Source organism: Vipera ursinii (genome assembly GCF_947247035.1).
Source record: "Vipera ursinii genome assembly, chromosome: 2".
NCBI classification, from domain to species: Eukaryota; Metazoa; Chordata; class Lepidosauria; order Squamata; family Viperidae; genus Vipera; species Vipera ursinii.
Window position 1 is genome coordinate 27,469,161 of NC_139513.1, and position 18,150 is coordinate 27,487,310.

Sequence of the window (18,150 nt, forward strand, 5' to 3'; positions counted from 1 at the left end):
CGCTCCTTGGGACTTGGCGGTGGGCCAGTTTCCCCTTGAACCTTCCAGGAACGTGGCATTCCCCTTTTTCTGCAGCTGGCAAGCTGCCTCTAGTGTCCTATGACCTTATACAAGGCTCAGGGCAGCCAAGCAGACAAAAAAAAATGTTTTTCTCATCACAAACCTAAACATGGCAAGGCAAGAAAAAGATTGCAAGAGAGGGTGTGGGTGGAATTTTGGCACTTCAGTAGCGGGAGCATCGGCTGTCTGCTGTGATAACATCCATTGTGTTTTGCAAGACGGAATCTGAGAATTTGGGGAGAGCCACACAGTGCTGTAAAAAAAATGTGATACTCCTTATTGCATCCTTATTGCATTCGGAACAGACTGACTTGGCCTTGAATTGTTGCTTGCAAAGGCAAAGCGTAATTGAACCAGGATACCTTGTTTGAAGATGCCTTTGATACTCGGGCTCTCTTCCTGACCCAAAATAAGCAGACTGGGTCAATGTTGTCACCACCTCCACGTTTCCATCCTTTCTTTGAAGTTCTTTGTCCATTTGTCCTGAATGTCACGATCTTGTATGGTTACTCCTATTAGTCTGGATTGTTAATTATGAATATTGGTGACAAGCCCCATAGTAGGCATACCACAAGACTGCAGTAAGAAATGTTAGGAGAGGACCTGTCCTTTAATACTATATACTATGCCTGTTTGTATTACAGGTAGTTCTCGACTTACAAACATTCATTTAGCAACCATTTCAATTGATATTGGCACTGGAAAAACGTGACTTAACAACCAGCCTTACAACCATCGTAGCATCCCGACGGTCACGCGATCAAAATTCAGCTCTATCCTTGGCAACTGGCATGTCTTTATGATAATTGCAGCATTCACATGATCACTGTTTGCAGCCTTCCTAGCCACCTTCTGACAAGCAGAGTCAATAGGGGAATCTGGAGTTGCTTAACGATCACAGGATTTCCTTCATTGCAGTGATTCATTAACAACCAAGGCAAGAAGGATTGTAAAATCGGGTGTGACCCATTTAACAATCACTTTGCTTAGCAATGGAAATTCTGGTCCCAGTCGAGATAATAAGTCGAGGACTACTTGTATGAAGTCAGTGACACCGCTGAACAACGTTGGATGTTGTCTGCTTCTTGCCAGTCCCACTCCACTTATGTTGTTCCAAGATTTAGCTAAAAGAGGTTTATTTTTGTTGTGGTGCCTTCTGTCTCCAGGTGCTCTATGAATGATGGCCAGTGTCCCTGTCGGCCCCACCTTATAGGCCGTCAGTGCAATGACGTGCAGCCAGGGTTTTTCTGTATGCCCTTGGACTACTACATGTATGAAGCCGAACGTGCCACTGGTCTTCCTCCTACCCATCAAGATCTCCCAGTAAGTGTGCCAGGCTAAGGAGAAGGGGACGAGCTTGTGGGACGAAAAACTGCTGTATCTCTGAGCAGCTTTGTCTGTGTCTAGAAAATCATTGTCATTTGTTTAAGGATTAAATAAGGAAGGAAAAGGAGGCAGGTGGTCTGAGGCTGGCTTAAGGCAAATTTGAAGAATGCTTGAGTGCTAGGGAATGCAGTCCATCTTCCTAGCTTACTAAAAGGTTGCAAGAGTCTATCCAGAAATGTTGTGCTACTCCCTGGAAAGTGTGTGGCTGACAATTTTCAGCCTGATCTTTTTGAACTTGTGGAAAGCGATGAATCCCACCTACACTGCCAAATCTTGTTGGTGTGGAATGGAATGGAATGGAATGGAATGGAATGGAATAGAATAGAATAGAATAGAATAGAATAGAATAGAATAGAATAGAATAGAATAGAATAGAATAGAATAGAATAGAATAGAATAGAATAGAATAGAATAGAATAGAATAGAATAGAATAGGGCTGGAAGGGATCTTGGAGGTCTTCTAGTCCAGCCCCCTGCTCAAGCAGGAGAACCTATACCGGCGATGGCAAACCTTTTAGAGACCGAGTGCCCAAACTGCTACCCAAAACCCATTTATGTATCATTGAGTGCCGGGTGGGTGTGGCCAATTGGGTGGGCATGGCCCATTGGGTGGATGTGGCTGCGATGGTAACGGCACACTGAGTGGGACTAAAAAGTTCAAACAATCAATTCCAACTTTGCAAGATCTTTTTTTCCCCCACAAGAAGTTGATATTGATTGATTGAACCTTTTTTTCCCCCCACGGCAGTGGAGACCTAAAGCGAAAAGGTTTTATAAAACCCAGCTAAAGGCCTAGGACTGGGGCGACGGTGCATGTGCCCACAGAGAGGTCTCTGAGTGCCACCTCTGGCACGCGTGCCATAGGTTCGCCACCACAGACCTATACCATTTCAGACAGAAGTAGGAGAGCCATGCATTGCCTCTGTCTGGTCCAAGAGATTGGTATATTTGCCCATGTATTTTTACAATACATGATAGAGCCCACCCCAATCCTGAGAAACTGGTTGTCCCCCCTCCCAAAACCATTACAAATTTATATATGTAATGGAAATCAACAGTTAAAACAATGAACCTATCAAAAGCATTATTCTTGTAACCGAAGGGTGAAATAACCACAGGAAGAGTGCTGCCCCAGCTTGTTTTCAAAGCACTTATAGAGTAGAGAATCTGTTCTCCAGACCGGCCCATAAAATGGGGGTGACTATAGAGATGGCCTGGCCTGGCCCAGACCCCATACATTTTTCAAAGAGAGGTCCTGCCAACAGGCCATCTCTAAACGACCAGGCGGGCAGATTTAAGTTTGGCACAGCATTACCTGATGCATGGATTTCTTATCTCCTTAGGCGCAAACTGAGTTCACATCTTGGTCTAAAAACACAACGCTGAGATCCTCGTTATCTGTGCCTCAACAATGAATGACAAATTCCTCTGCGTGCTGCCCTTCTTTCCCTCTGATATGTTAATACACACCGTTTCCCCAGTAAAAGGCTTGGCAGTCACAGGCTGCCGAGGTTCCCCCTGTAGGTTCAGTGTAGCATGAGGCAGACCTTCAGGCTCCCAACGACTGCACTCAATGGCTGATGCAAAGGGGATAGTGCTGGGATGTGTGTGCTTGTTTATTCATTTTTTAAATTTGGGTGTGTGTGTCTAAAATGTGGTTGTCATCCCTCCAAGTTAGTTGTTGTTCAGGCACTAAGTTGTGTCCAGAGGACCATAGCATGGCAGCCCCCCTCCGTCCTCCACTGTCTCCTAGAGCTTGCTCAAATTCACCTTCAATGCGTCGATGACACTGTCTAACCATCTCATCCTCTGCTGTCCCCTTCTCCTTTTACCTTCACTTTTCCAACATCAGAGTCTTTCCCAATGAGTCTTTTCTTCTCATTTGGTAGCCAAAATATTTGAGCTTCAGCTTCAATATCTGTCCATCCAAAGAAGAGTCAGGGCTGATTTCCTTTAGAATTGATCTCCAGGGTAGACCGAATGTGAAAACCAAAGACATGCAAGCTAATGCTTCTTTAATTGCAAGGTTATAGTTTTCACTGTCTGCATAATCTAAATGTGTCCCTCCCCCCCCCCCCCCGTTCCCGTTATCTTCATGAGAACTAGGGAGGTCGTTTCTGAGATGTTTTCTCAGGTAACAATTTTGATCTGGATATAGAATATATTTTTTTTAATCAAACCATTGTCTTGGCTGAGGTTCTTCCTCCCGTTCCTTATGATTATTCCTTCTGCCCATTGCATGGACAGGAAACCATGACTGGTTTTTGGCAGTCGTGGTCCAAGATGGCTTTAGGGCTCTAAAGAGGGACTTGGGGCCACATGTGGCCATGGGATCCCAGGCTGCTGTCTCCGGCTTACTGAAGGAATCCAGGCGGCTCAAGCTAGGGATTCAGATCACACACTCTATGGGGCAGTTTTCCCCAGCCTTTCCAGCTTTGCGGACTGGTGGGGAAGGAGGGGGAGGGAATGGTTACACGTAGGAAGTGGGCGAGCACACGTCCACGCAGCTCCATTTGCACAAATGGCGGACACACACATTGCTTGCACAAATGGACCTGTGCGCACGCACTCACCCACTGCTTGTGCAAGTGGAGCTGCGTGCTTGTGTGTGCTCACCCATTGCTTCCACAGCCCAGTTCCAAAGGGGCCAGAGCCCAGGGCCATCGCTCGGGGGGTTGGGGACCTCTGGTATAGGGGACTGTGGTTCCTTTCCATTTTGCCTTTGCAGATTTTAGTTCATTTGGGTTGTTGGGTGGCCATGGCAGAAAGACACAGTTTGTTGTTGTTGTTAGTTGCGAAGTCATGTCCGATCCATTGCAACCCCACGGACAATGTTCCTCCAGGCCTTCCTGTCCTCTACCACCTTCTGGAGTCCATTTAAGCTCACGCCTACTGCTTCAGTGACTCCATCCAGGCACCTCATTCTCTGTCGTCCCTTTCTTCTCTTGCCCTCCATCTTTCCCAGCATTAGGCTCTTCTCCAGTGAGTCCTTCCTTCTCATTAGGTGGCCAAAGTATTTGAGTTTCACCTTCAGGATCTGGCCTTCTAAAGAGCAGTCAGGGTTGATCTCCTCTAAGACTGACTGGTTTGATCGCCTTGCAGTCCAAGGGACTCACAGGAGTCTTCTCCAGCACCACAGTTCAAAGGCTTCAAGACACAGTTGCCCCTAACAATTACACTGAGATCTGTTTTCCTTCTGGTGACAGGGTGCCTTGCGGCCCGAATCGCCTGTGGATTGTGTGGAATACTACAACGGAGTCCAGAATGGGCGCAGAGTGAGGCTGAGGCGCCAGCACAGCACAATAAGACTCTTGCAGCAGCGTGGGGCACTCTCCCGAGCCCGGCAGCTTCAACAAAAGGTGACTGTGGGAGAATGTCTATGGAGAAGTGATGGTGCACGAGGCCGAGGAAGAGAAAGCTGTGGATGGGATGGCCCAGACCTCCCTGAGATATTAGTAGGGCTGCCCCAGAAGACTCAACTTCCAAAGGGGAAAAGAAAGAATAAGATGTGACCGTCTTTGCCAGTTCACATTCAGCAAAGCAGGACTGGCAGCTGAATTTCACTTTGATCTCAGTGAAGGGACATTGTCTTGCACAGCACATGAAGTCCTAACTTAGGGGAATTTGTAGAGGAAGGAAGGAAGGAAGGAAGGAAGGAAGGGAGGGAGGGAGGGAGGGAGGGAGGGAGGAAGGAAGGAAGGAAAAGAAAGAGAAAGAGGAAGGAAGGAAGAGAAAGAAAGAAAAGAAAGGAGGGAAGGAAGAAAGGAAGGAAAAGAGAGAGAAAGAAGAAAGAAAGAAAGAAAGAAAGAAAGAAAGAGAAAGAAAGAAAGAAAGAAAGAAAGAAAGAAAGAAAGAAAGAAAGAAAGAAGAGAAAGGAAGGAAGGAAGGGAAAAGAAAGAGAAAAAGGAAAGAAAAGAAAGAGAAAGAAAGAAAGAAAAGGAAGGAAGGAAGGAAGGAAGAGAAAGGAACGAAGGAAAAGAAAGAGGAAGGAAGGAAGGAAGAAAGAGAAAGAAAGAAAAGGAAGGAAGGAAGGAAGAAAGAAAGAAAGAAAGGAAGGAAGGAAGGAAGGAAGGAAGGAAGGAAGGAAGGAAGGAAGGAAGGAAGGAAGAAAAGGAAGGAAGGAAGGAAGGAAGGAAGGAAGGAAGGAAGGAAGGAAGGAAGGAAGGAAGGAAGGAAGGAAGCAAGGAAGAGCAAGGAAGCAAGGAAGAAAAGATTTGAGAGAGGGGATGCCTGGAAATTTTGAGCTTTGGGATTTAAGAATAAAACTTAAATCCACTGTGCTTCTCCGTAGTGATTTAAACACATCTTGAGCTTTGTAAGAAAGGCCTGTGTGGTTTTGCTGGAAGAATAGTTCAGTGGTGTAGCAGGGAAGGCTTCCTCAACAGGCTGCTTCCACTTGCCATTCAAGTTGCTGAAAACACACCCAAGGAAGTGCCAGAAGGGTGGGAGTGAGAATCACTGGAAAGACTACGGTACTCCGTCTTTGCTGACGTTGCATTTTTATCTACAGCCTGATGTGGAAGTTGTCGAGCGTGAGCACACCGGCCACATGATCACATGGACAGGCCCAGGCTTCGCCCGTGTGCGTGATGGGGCTGGACTGTCCTTCCACATTGACAACATTCCTTACCCGATGGAATATGACATCTTGTTCCGCTACGAGCCTGAGGTGGGTAGAAATTGTAAGAGGGAAGACAGGTGGGATTTTGACGGGCAAACTCCTGGCCTTATCTTCAGCACGTGCCCAGGAGCAAGAATGATTCATTGGACCACGTAGCAAATCATTTTAGAGGAAATTTTTAAAAATTCATTGTTCTAATACAATTGCTTTGATTATCTATACTTGTGCTTTCCGTAAATACATATTGGTGGGTCATTAATAAGTCAAAGTGCTAAGATTAAGAAGTGGATCTGCAGAAGCATCTTCTCAACTTAGGTCTTCTATCCTTAACCACAGATCTACATCGTGTTATTAATGGAAGATGGTAAAAGAAGAAGGAAAATAAGTTAATTTAGTGACAGGCACAAGCAACCAGAACCGCTTATGAATTCGCAGCAGCTTTATTGGTAGTCACCCAATGTTACAAGAATCCCACCAGATTGACTATATTGTCTTGGGAATGGTCAGATAAGGTTTTAGGGATTCTGGGGAAGGTCAGGCCTGTGCAGTGCTTTTTTTGTAAAAGAAAAAGGTGCCGGAACTCACACATGTCATACAACCCGCCTTGCCTTTGCTATAGGGTTCCATCCAAAAAAGGTGCCAGAACTCCTTTTTGAGTGTTTTATGAGAAAAAAAGCCCTGGGCCTGTGCAACTTTCTACAGGGCAATGACTCTAAGCTAAGCCCTCTCTTAATACCTCCCTCCAGTCAAGCTGGAGATTCCACCACCAGAAGGGATCTGCTATAATTTTTGAGCCTGGAATATTGCAATATGATATCTATATGAACTGTTCCAAGGAGGAGAGCAGCTCTCACTCCATACGTGTATACATTTGTAATTATACAAGTCTGTCCCTTGTTATTATTAAAGTCCACATCTGTAAGACCAACCAAGACCTTCAGCTTTGCCGATACTGTAGTTTTCTTGACAAGATCTCGTAAGTGTTTTGCCCTTGCCTCCTTTCTAGGGCTGAGAGAAAGTGACTGGGCCAAGATCACTCACAGTCTCCTGGTTTCTAGCCTGGCACCTTAAACACAACATCAAACTGGCTCTGATTACGGTTATGCTGGCAGTGACAATACTGAATTCATAGAAAACCAGAGTGCTGAACCTATTACATTATTATGCTGGGGCAAAGGAGACCCAGATTCAAGTCCATGTTAGCTTTTGCAACTCGCTGCATGTAACTGGTATGTGAGAAAGACTTGAGAAATGCTGTGAATGCCAAGGGAATGGTCAGATAAGAAAAGGCATAGCCCACAGCTGCATAATGGGCAAAGAAAGAAGCCCAGAAGGGACCCTACCTAGCTTTTCAGGCTGTATAGGTGGGGAATTTGCACTCGGAGACTTGCACATTTCTGTCATATAGCCTTACAATAAAGTAGAATTAGCCCATCTGGTTGTGTTTCCTATCTTGTCTACTTGGGAAGGCTGATATCGCATGACTTTGGGCTAGTCACTTTTTTTTCAGCAAAATCTGTTTCACGGGTTGATTGTGATGAGGACAGTGCGAGACCACCTGCTGCCATTATCAACCTCCCATCGCCCGGTTCGCTCCCACAGGGTCAGCCTACTCAGAGTTCCGTCGGTTAAGCAATGCCGGCTGGCAACCCCTAGGGGGAGAGCCTTCTCTGTGGGCGTGACGACCCTCTGGAATGAGTTGCCTCCGGAGCTGGGGATGGCCCCCAACCTTCGGTCCTTTTGCCGTGACCTGAAGACATGGATGCTTCAACAATCGGGCCTGGACTGACTATGGTTTTAAATTTGGTTTTATGGGGTTAAATTACTATGTATTGAACATATCTACTGTTTATTTCTTTTTTAAATTTTGTATTTTCATGTTCTTTTTTAGTTTTTATTGTTGTGAGCCGCCCTGAGTCCTTAGGGAGAAGGACGGCATATAAATATAATCAATCAATCAATCAATCAGTGTGGTGTATGATTCCACATGCACCACCAAGATCTCCTTTAGCGAAAGGCTATGGTAATAATAAAAGTTTGGTCAGGTTTGAGCGGTCTCTAAACCGAGGCTATCTTTTTCTCTGGATTTAATTGAGTGATTACTGAGTTGTTGTCTAATATATGAGCCTTATGAACCCTTTTAGAGTCAGAAAGAGTTATGACATTTGGTGCAATGGTTAAGGTGCTGGCCCGGAAACCAGGAGAATGTGAGTTCTCATCCTACCATTGGCATGAAAGCCTGCTGGGTGACTTTGGACCACTCACTCTTTCTCAGCCCAACCCACTTCCCAGGATTGTTATTGTGGGGGAAATAGGAGGAAGGAGTACTGTGTATGTTTTGCCACTTTGAATTACTTATAAAGTAACAAAGGTGGGACAAAAATCTATTATATACTGTAAATAGAGCTTTCAAGAATGGATCTCCCTTCTGTGTGAGAATTTAAGATGGCATTGTTTATTTTGGGTTTTTTTCTTTAAACCTGTGGTGTCTCCTCTTCAGTCCACAGAAGATTGGGAAGCTGTTGTCAGTGTCAGCTCGCAGGCCCTACCAGTGAGTCCACGTTGTGGCAATGTGCTGCCCTCTGAGCAAGTGTATCAAGGGAGCTTGCCCCACACCTCCAGGTGAGAAGAGATGGGAGCTGGTGGTCCATTTTTGTGGACACCGAGACCTCAAACAAGAATGTTGTTATTTAATTCCCTTCCAAATTGTTTCTTCCGGGGAGAGGTTTGGCCCAGAGGCTGCTACTGTTCATTTTCACTGGTAGGTCTCCCATCACTAATGACTGTTTAGGATGCACCTTACAAAATGAAAAAGAGCTGGGGGCTCTTCTGCATTTTTCAGAGTTCTTTGATTCTCGAGAGTAGAATATGCTGTTCAGCAGATGAACGTCTGGAGAGAGGCTCAAAGTGTTAGGATGGAGCTGTGATCTGCTAAGCTTGTAAGCCGCCCTGAGTCTTCGGAGAAGGGCGGGATATAAATGGAATTAAAATAAATAAATAAATAATAAATCATGCACCCAACACTTGGTCTCTTTTTATGTGTATCACAGGTTAAAAAGTCCTGGGACATTGGTCACGTGGATGCAGCTGCCATCTTTAACTTTTCAACATTTGATTACCAAACTAAATAACGTTATCAGTGCTTAGATACAAAATACAAAAGCAAAATACAAAAAAAAAAATCCACAGCAAAGTGCTAAAATTTTCTGTAAAATGGTATTTATTCATTTTTGATAAGGCAACATGCAGTACTCTGACTTTCTATCCTTAAGGGATGTTTAACTGGTAAGAAAAAGATGGAAGAAAGCGTGGAAAAAAGAAAGAAGGATTCAAAATGGAAAATAATGGCACCTGGTATCTCTTCTCTGAATGAGGTAGATAAGTTGCCAAATAATGACTTAAGTTAACAAGTCTCTTTACCCATGTTCCAATTGTAATATTGTAAGGTTGAAACTTGTGTTTTAGCACAACTGACTTTTCTTTGGTGCTGGATTGACTGACTTTTTCCTATAATTACAAAAAGCTCCTGTGTTCTATGTGGTTAGAAAATTATTGATATTTTGGATTGGCTAAAGGCCTCCGTGTGTGCCGGTAGAATTTGATCACTTCCTCATCACTTCCATTATTTCTTTCTAAAATACTTACTTACTGGATAATTTTTTTTTGGAGACTGCTGCTATCTATTTTTTTTTAAAAAGAAAATGTTAGAATATGGCTTATGCCTCTACATACAAATTCCATTGCGCATGAATTTAGCTTCTATATTTGTGAGAGATTCTGATCAATTCATGGATTTCCTTTTTTTCAGGTTTTCCAATCTTTTTCTGTTTCTCTCCTTTAACATCTTTTCGCTTTATAGATTCCCCCCCCCTCACTCTCTCCCCCTCCTCAACTTACACAGACATATTCACAAGAGACAGATAGAAAACACAGTGCTAGGCTGCGTTAACAGAGAGATAGAATTAAGATCACGTGAAGTACTAATACCACTTTACAATGCCTTGGTAAGGCCACACTTGGAATACTCCATCCAGTTTTGGTCACCATGATGTAAAAAAGATGTTGAGAGTCTAGAAAGAGTACAGAGAAGAGCAACAAAGATGATTGGGGGACTGGAGGCTAAAACATGTAAGGAACGGTTGCTGGAATTGGGTATGTGTAGTTTAACGAAGAGAAGCGTGAGGGGTGACATGATAGCAGTGTTCCAATATCTCAGGGGCTGCCACAAAGAAGAGGGAGTCAAGCTATTCTCCAAAGTGCCCAAAGGCAGGACAAGAAGCAATGGATGGAAGCTAATCAAGGAGAGAAGCAACCTAGAACTAAGGAGAAACTTCCTGACAGTTAGAATAATTAACCAGTGGAACAACCTGCCTCCAGAAGCGGTGAATGCTCCAACACTGGAAGTTTTTAAGAAGAGACTGGACAGCCATTTGTCCAAAATGGTATAGGGTTTCCTGCTTGAGCAGGGGGTTGGACTAGATGACCTCAAAGGTCCCTTCCAACTTCATTATTATTATTATTATTATTATTATTATTATTATTATTATTATTATTAAACTTTTATTCATAAAACATGAAACTCAGTCAACTGAACACTCAAATTGACTGGCACTAATAGTTGACACGGGTTGCTGCCAGCTTCCTAGGTATCAGCCAGGTATCTCCTTAAAATGTAAGATGTTCCGAGTAGCGCAGTTTTTTGTAGCTTTGCTGGAGTTATTACAGGAACCAATAAAAATAAATAATAATAATTATTAAAATCAGGAAAAAGAAGGATCTGATCTTTTTTTTTTAGAAAGCTATTTAAAACATTCTCTTGTTTCTCTCACCTTGGACATTTTTTAGGAAAGTTTCAGGTGTGAGGTACTGGTGAGAATAAACTTATATTATACTATTTTATTGCTTAATGAAACCTATATTACAGATACTTGCTCCTGCCAAGGCCCTTCTGCTTTGAGCCCAAAAACCATTACAAGATCGTCGTGCGGTTCCAACGAGCAGGCGTGGCCCAGCGCCATCCTGCGGCTTTCATCCTTGTAGACTCGGTGAGAACTCCTTTCTCTTAAGGGCACCCCAGGTCTCCCCCATGGCCCAGGCCCATTTTCCCTTAATGTCCCTTAAGGATATTTGTCCCGTTTCGCTCTCCCCTACACTTTAATGTACAGGTAGTCCTTGATTTATGGCCACAGTTGGCAGCAGAACCTCTGTTGCTAGCCAAGGCAGTTGTTAAATGAGTCATGCCTAATTTGACAACCTTTTTTAAGCAAATCGCTGTAGTTGTTAAGTACCTCGCGAAATTGTTACGCGCATCCATTTTCCCCTGTTGATTTTGCTTGTTGGAAACCAGCAGGGAAGGTCACAAATAGCCATCAGATGAGCCCAGGATGCTGAAACTGTCCTAAATATATCCTGGTTGCCAAGGGCCTGAATTTTGATCACGTGGCCAGGGGGATGCTGCGAGGGTCATAAGTGCAAGGGCCAATTGTAAGTCTTTTTTTTTTAGTGCTATTGTAACTTCAAACAAACGAACGGTTGTAGGTCAAGAACTACCTATATTTTGATGATTATTTTTTATTTCTTTCGTGTGTTTTTTTGTCAGCTAGCTGAGCATTTTGTGAATGGAAAGATTAGGTGAGAGGTAAATGAGGTAGATAGATAGATTTGGGGGGAGAGAGAGAGAGAGATTTGACTTAGTGCTTTTTTAACAGGATCCAGTCTGGGTCAGTCACCGGGACCGGAGGTTTCCTCTTCCCAGCTTTTAGACTCATGGTGGAACCCATCCTCAGGGAACTTCTCTCTCACCAGAATGTGTCTCCCAGTGACCGATCCAGACTGGATCCTGCAACGTTATCCTGGGACACATATATTCGCCTTCATTAGTGTTCCCCCCCCCCTCTGAGCTGTGTGGTGGCCTAGGGGTGGAGCTCTCGCTTCACAGTCAGGAGGCTATGAGTTCAATCCTAGATAGTGGCAGATATGAGATGTGTTTAAATATTAGTAGCTTGGGTTGGTAGGTAGGGCTGTAGGTTTGATCTCCGAGCTTGGCGATTTGGCTGCAAACATTTCATCTCCATTCAAAGCGCACTGAAGATGTTCCTCTCCCCACCCCCCCACCCCAAATGGAGACGAAACATTTGCAGCCAAATCACCAAGCTCGGAGTTCAAACCTACAGCCCAGCAGCAGATATTTCTCTCTTCTGGGCGCAAAGAGAAAATATTTGCCATGAGCTCCACATAGACGTCAGGAAAGGCTCTGGCCAGTAAATTCTCAACTCCATTCGGTCTCACACACACACACACACACACCACTCCACCCCGATACAAGGGATTACAGGATCATTAAAAGAAAAAATATATATGGTTTTTTTCCCTCTAAGATTCTTCCTCCCTTTATCCCACAGCTGGTTCTTTTACCTCACGTGACAGAACTACCTGGTTTCCATGGTAACGATCCAGCTTCTGTGGAGCGCCGGGAGGCCCTGGAACATTACACATGCCTGGAATTATTTCGCATGGCCACCATGCCTGACCTTCCTGAGACTTGTGCCCACCTGCTCTGCAGCATTTCTGCCCTGATCCACGATGGGGCTCTGCGTAAGTGAAAAGATGTCCCCCAGGCAGGAAAGGGCCAATGTGTCATTCCTCAAAGGGTGTTGAATTCCAGGAACCCAAGCTTGTATGGACTGATGATGGGAACTCAGCAGCTTTGATATTCTTGAATCTGATGTTGTAATGCTAAGGGCAAGGATATTGCCCAGTCTCTGAAAATTAAATGGGGACAAACTCCTACAATCAGCAAGTCTTGGTCTGAATGCTGGAAGTTTCCTCAGGCTGAGCTATAATCTGTACATAAGAAGACATTATGAGAGAAGTATAAGAAAGGGAATTTTGCTATGAATGATTGTTTTGCAATCAAAAAACATTATTTCCAGACCTGTGGCTGAAATGCCCAAAATATTATTCTACAATCATCAGGGCTAGAAACCTTTAATCTTTTCAAGCTAACAAAGCAAAGGCTGAGAATATCAAGAATGCAGAGCAGTTGCCTTATTACTGTTGAAAACCACGTCTTCATTCCTTCTATTATTTTATTATCTCCGAAAGGCTTTTTGGGGTTCTGCTGCATAATCTATGCATAACATAAGCAGGCATGTCCCTAACGCTTCTTGCCTCTGAGTCAGCTCTACAGTAGGGGTCTTCAAACTTGGCCTTTTTATGACTTATGGACTTCAACTCCCAGAATTCCTCAGCTAGCGTGCCTGGCTGAGGAATTCTGGCAGTTGAAGTCCACAAGTCATAAAAGGGCCAAGTTTGAAGACCCCTGCTCTAGAGGGACGAGTTTTTATTCGGTGTGCCAGCGAGGCATTCTCTCACATCCTTCATCTTGTGAGCCAAAAACCCAAAGTCTAACTTGAACGCAGAATGCCTTTTGTGTTCCACCTATAACCCTAATTTTTGCACTGCTGTTCTTTTCCCTTCTAAGCCTGCCAATGTGACCTCCAGGGTTCCACCAGCAGTGTCTGCCACAAACTGGGAGGACAGTGCCAGTGTAAGCCCAATGTTATGGGTCGGCAGTGTGACCGGTGTGTCCCAGGCACTTACGGATTTGGACCTTATGGCTGCAGCTGTGAGTAGCTAAGGCTGGACCTGCCTTGTTTTCATCTTTTTCCAAAGTGTATGCTTGGCCACGGTCTCACAGGAAACACACAGGCACACTAACAACCAGCATTTTAGACAGAGAAGGATAAAACAGCTGGTTGAAAACAGGGTACTCATTGTTTATACTGTGGCACAAAAGATGCTAGTATTGATATGGATGAGAGAGAGAGAGAGAGAGAGAGAGAGAGAGAGAGAGAGAGGAAGGATGGATGGATAGATGGATAGATAGATAGATAGATAGATAGATAGATAGATAGATAGATAGATAGATAGATAAGAGATAAAGATGATAATTATATACAATATAAACTAATAAAACTATATTATTGTTTTATAATTATATAGTCTGATACCTAATGTTTTACACGGTCATACAAAACTAAATTTGCTGCAGAAAAAAGGCTCTGAAAAGTATAATGATATAGTAAGCTACTTTTTTAAAAAAAGTTGGGGAAACAAAAGCAGTACTCAACTAAAACAAAACAAAATAACAAAGGAGAATACTTAAATACCCAATATATCTCTCTTCAGCTCTTTCTCTCTATATTTAAAAACAGGAAGAAAAGGAAAGGAAAAAAGGAAAGGAACGAGAGAGGGAGGGAGGGACTAAGATTCCATGACTATCTTCGTTTTTTTCCAACCTGAATCTAGGCCATATGGGATTATATTATCTAGTGAGTCTTTCCTCTTCAACCATACAACAGTAATCCAAAGGCTGCAATGAAAATTTTTATTAAGCCAGCATTTAGAGTTCGAGATACAGAAAAAAGATCTCTGAAAAGAGAACAGAGTACGTAAACCACTTCTCTGTTGTGATCAGGAAAACCACCTGTTATTTGCATAATAGCTCATTACAGGTAGTCCTCAACTTTCAGACATTCAGGTAGTGACCAAAGTTACAACGGCACTGAAGAAAGTAACTTACGGATGTTGTTCATACTTATGACCGTTGCAGCATCCCCATGGTCACATGATCAAAACTCAGATGCTTGACAACTGGCTCATATTTATAGACACCTGGTCACCTTTTCTGACCACCTGACAAGCAGAGGCAATGGGGCAGCCAGACTTACTTTACAACCGTGTTACTAACAAGATCCATGGTGGCGCAGTGGTTAGAAGGCAGTACTGCAGGCTACTTCTGCTGACTGCCAGCTGCCAGCAGTTTGGTGGTTCGAGTCTCCCCAGCTCAAGGTTGACTCAGCCTTCCATCCTGCCGAGGTCAGTAAAATGAGGACACAGATTGCTGGGCGGAATATGCTGACTCTGTAAAACCGCTTAGAGTGGGCTGTAAAGCACTGTGAAGCGGTATATAAGTCTAAGTGCTAGGGCTATCAACGACTGTAGCCATTCATTTAACAACTCTGGTAAGAAAAATGGGGCAAAACTCACTTAGCAACTGTCTCGCATAGAAACAGAAATTTTGGGCTCAGTTGTGGTCGTAAGTCGAGGACTACATGTAATGATGTCCATCCTGGCAATGCCATTCTTCTTCAGTGGACACCCTCGAACAAGGATGAGCCATCCTGATTTCACCACAAGAATGAGGTCTCCATGGGTTTTTTTGATTCCTGAGCTCTACTATGACTCTTGTTTTCACAGCCTGTGCTTGTTCCGCTGAGGGCTCGGTCTCCAAAATCTGTGACCCAGTAAGTGGGCAATGCCGATGCCAGCAGGGTATTGTGGGACGCCAGTGTGATCAGTGTCCACCAGACCAGTGGGGCTTCCCGCACTGCCGTCCTTGTCACTGTAACGGGCACGCAGAGAAATGTGATTCACACACCGGAGCCTGTCAACAATGCCGAGATTATACAGAAGGCCGCCATTGTGAAAGGTGGGTATAGCAGACCAAGGGAAAGTTAGAATAAGCCGCCCCCCCCTTCACTAAGCCATGTTGTGCTGAGAACTTAAGTATTTTCAACGAATAAAATGTTTTGAGAGCTGTATCTATGTATGCTGGTCAGGATTACGATCAAAGATACAAGTGGGCATTCTTCCCCCATCTTGTTCTCAGCCTCAGAGCTATCTAGAAGAGCCTTTCATTTATTTTTCCCCTAAGAATGTCATTATTTTTACTCCGTAGATGCCTAGCTTCAGGGAAAGAGTTGAACTGAGCTTGCAGAGTTAATTTAGGAAGAACCAGCGTGACATCTGTGAGCCAGCTAGAGTCTATAAAGAGATGATACATAAATTGCGTAACTAAATAAACAATTGATGCCATAGGATGTTTAGCAGAAAGTAGGTTATCTGTGACTTTCAGGGGAAAACTGTTAAGAAGTAATATGTCGGAGGGCGCTGCAGAGTGCAAAATTAACTTGTAGAGTCATAGAAATTAGGAATTAAAAGTCAAGTAATTAGGCCATCCAGGGCTGGAATCCAGTAAATAATGTCCATCAAGTATCTATAGAGCATCTGTCTCACACCTTTAGTGGTTGAGTGTCTACCATTATTCTAGGGAAGACAGCTCTTCTTCATCAGGAAATTCCTTGTATTATTCAGCCCAAATTTCAGTCCATCTCACCGGCCCTTTTCTTGTCCTTGATTTTCAAAAGAGGCTCAAAAGTTTTTTTGATATAGGTAAACCGTTATCACACGACCCATGAGTATTTCTATTTTGTAAAACCTTCTTCTTCTTCAATGGACATCATAATGCTGTTAGTGCTCCACTGAACCTGTTGCAGCAGGTTTGATATAATATCGATATAACTGCCCATTCTTGACAATACTAATTGTGAAAAATAACCTTGAAAAGGTCATGAAAATTTCAGATGCCCGTCATTGCTTGGACTTTTGCTTTATTTGCAGGTGTCTCGATGGATACTATGGAGACCCAGTCCTGGGATCAGGGCAACAGTGTCGGCCATGTCCTTGTCCTGGATATCCAGGATCACGGCACTATCATGGCATTTCGTGCCAGGCTGACAGAGGAACAAACCAGATAGTTTGCTTGTGTGCTCCTGGCTATACAGGTAAGGTATACAGGAAGATCTCACCTAACGACCAGTTGCTTAGGGACCATTCAGAGTTAAGGCAGACCTCCACAGAGCTACTAACAACCCGATTTTGAAGTTCCAACAGCTGCCCCCCCACATCATGCAATCACATTTAATAATTGGCTTGTGTTTTTTGACCATTTGTGATGTCCCACAGTCACATGAATCTGATTTTCTTCTGAGGTTTTTTTTTGCTTTCTTTGGCATTAATTTCTGGTTTCTGGCAAAAAAGAATGCCCATTCGAAAACAGGGGTTTGTTTAACAAGTATGGCGCTCGCTTAACAATTATTGCAAACGGGGTCCTAAATGTTGTGATTCCTTGCCAGCCAGTGGATCTGGCAGCTGAGTCTGAGGAATCAGAGGAGGAGGAGGGGCCTGGAGTGACATTAAGAGTCAGAGGAAGGCTCTGAGGAGCTCCAAGACCTACAGTCGGACGAGGAGCCTAGCCCCTCTACTTGCGCTCAGGCTGAGACACAACTGTGCTGGAAGCCTGAGTTGGACAGTGATGAAGAACAGCTGGGACAAATCCTGGATGCACGAAAGGACAGACAAGGGAAGCAAGTAGGACAGAGGAATGCAATGGGGTGGCTCCAAAGGCAAAGGAGAAGGCATTAGGAAGCCACACCTTGGCTGAATTATAAAAGAGAAGGTGTGGGAGGTGTTGGTTGCCAAAGGCAACCGTTCGTGTTGAGGATCGAGTTTCTGTGAACTGTGTTTGTTTGCCTTGGACCTTGACTCAGTCCTGTGAGAATAAAAGGGGTTGGTTTTTTCTTGCGGTTCCTGCCTGTTTCTTGGAAGAGGGGTTTCTCCTTGTGAGGACTCACATAGGCTGGGACAGAACAATAAAATCAGGTGCAGTGACAAAGCGACCTGCCTAAGAACTACCATTACTTATATCTGTAATTACAGGCTCGATTATGGTTTGTAAGTTGAGGGCTGCCTGTATCCTGGGACAAGGAAGGTGTACGATTACCGCAATAATTTAAGTTTCAGAATTCTGTGATGCTCCACCCTTTGCAAGCCCACCTTCTCTAGCATCCCTTTGAAGCCCTTTCAGACCCTTGCCGCAGTTATGCTAAGTGGACCCGTCCAACATGTGACTCACCAAAAGAATACAGTCAGCAGATACTTGAGACCACCTATGTCTTTTGGAGGTCAAGGCAGGGAGCAGAAATCCATGGGGTCCCTGGAGAGGTTTCATCTGTATGATTGTGCAGTCTTAAGATGTTCAAGATTTTCACTTCATTTATTTTCTGCTAACAATTTTCCCTCCCTTCCCGGCATATACAGTACACACCCAACTGGGGCAGTGAATTTGATTATTAGTAAAATATTTTCCCTGACTTTGGTTACCAGAATTCATATGAACCCAAATTTCCTCAACCAACTTCAACTCAATCCCTTTGCCAAAGTTCTCAGAAATTCAGCAG

At 44.0% G+C, this 18,150-nt stretch overlaps 1 protein-coding gene across 2 annotated transcripts in view; it reads left to right on the forward strand.

Moving 5' to 3' along the window:
- Positions 1-18,150, forward strand: part of LOC310636267 (laminin subunit beta-1-like) — a 94,540-nt gene that overhangs the window by 45,218 nt on the left and 31,172 nt on the right. For both annotated transcript variants that reach the window (XM_083355933.1, XM_083355934.1), the window contains 9 exons: positions 1,227-1,383; positions 4,653-4,805; positions 5,957-6,115; positions 8,568-8,689; positions 10,992-11,112; positions 12,469-12,661; positions 13,551-13,694; positions 15,329-15,560; positions 16,532-16,695. In XM_083355933.1, the coding sequence (XP_083212059.1) occupies positions 1,227-1,383; positions 4,653-4,805; positions 5,957-6,115; positions 8,568-8,689; positions 10,992-11,112; positions 12,469-12,661; positions 13,551-13,694; positions 15,329-15,560; positions 16,532-16,695 (1,445 nt within the window). The remainder of the gene's footprint in view (positions 1-1,226; positions 1,384-4,652; positions 4,806-5,956; positions 6,116-8,567; positions 8,690-10,991; positions 11,113-12,468; positions 12,662-13,550; positions 13,695-15,328; positions 15,561-16,531; positions 16,696-18,150) is intronic.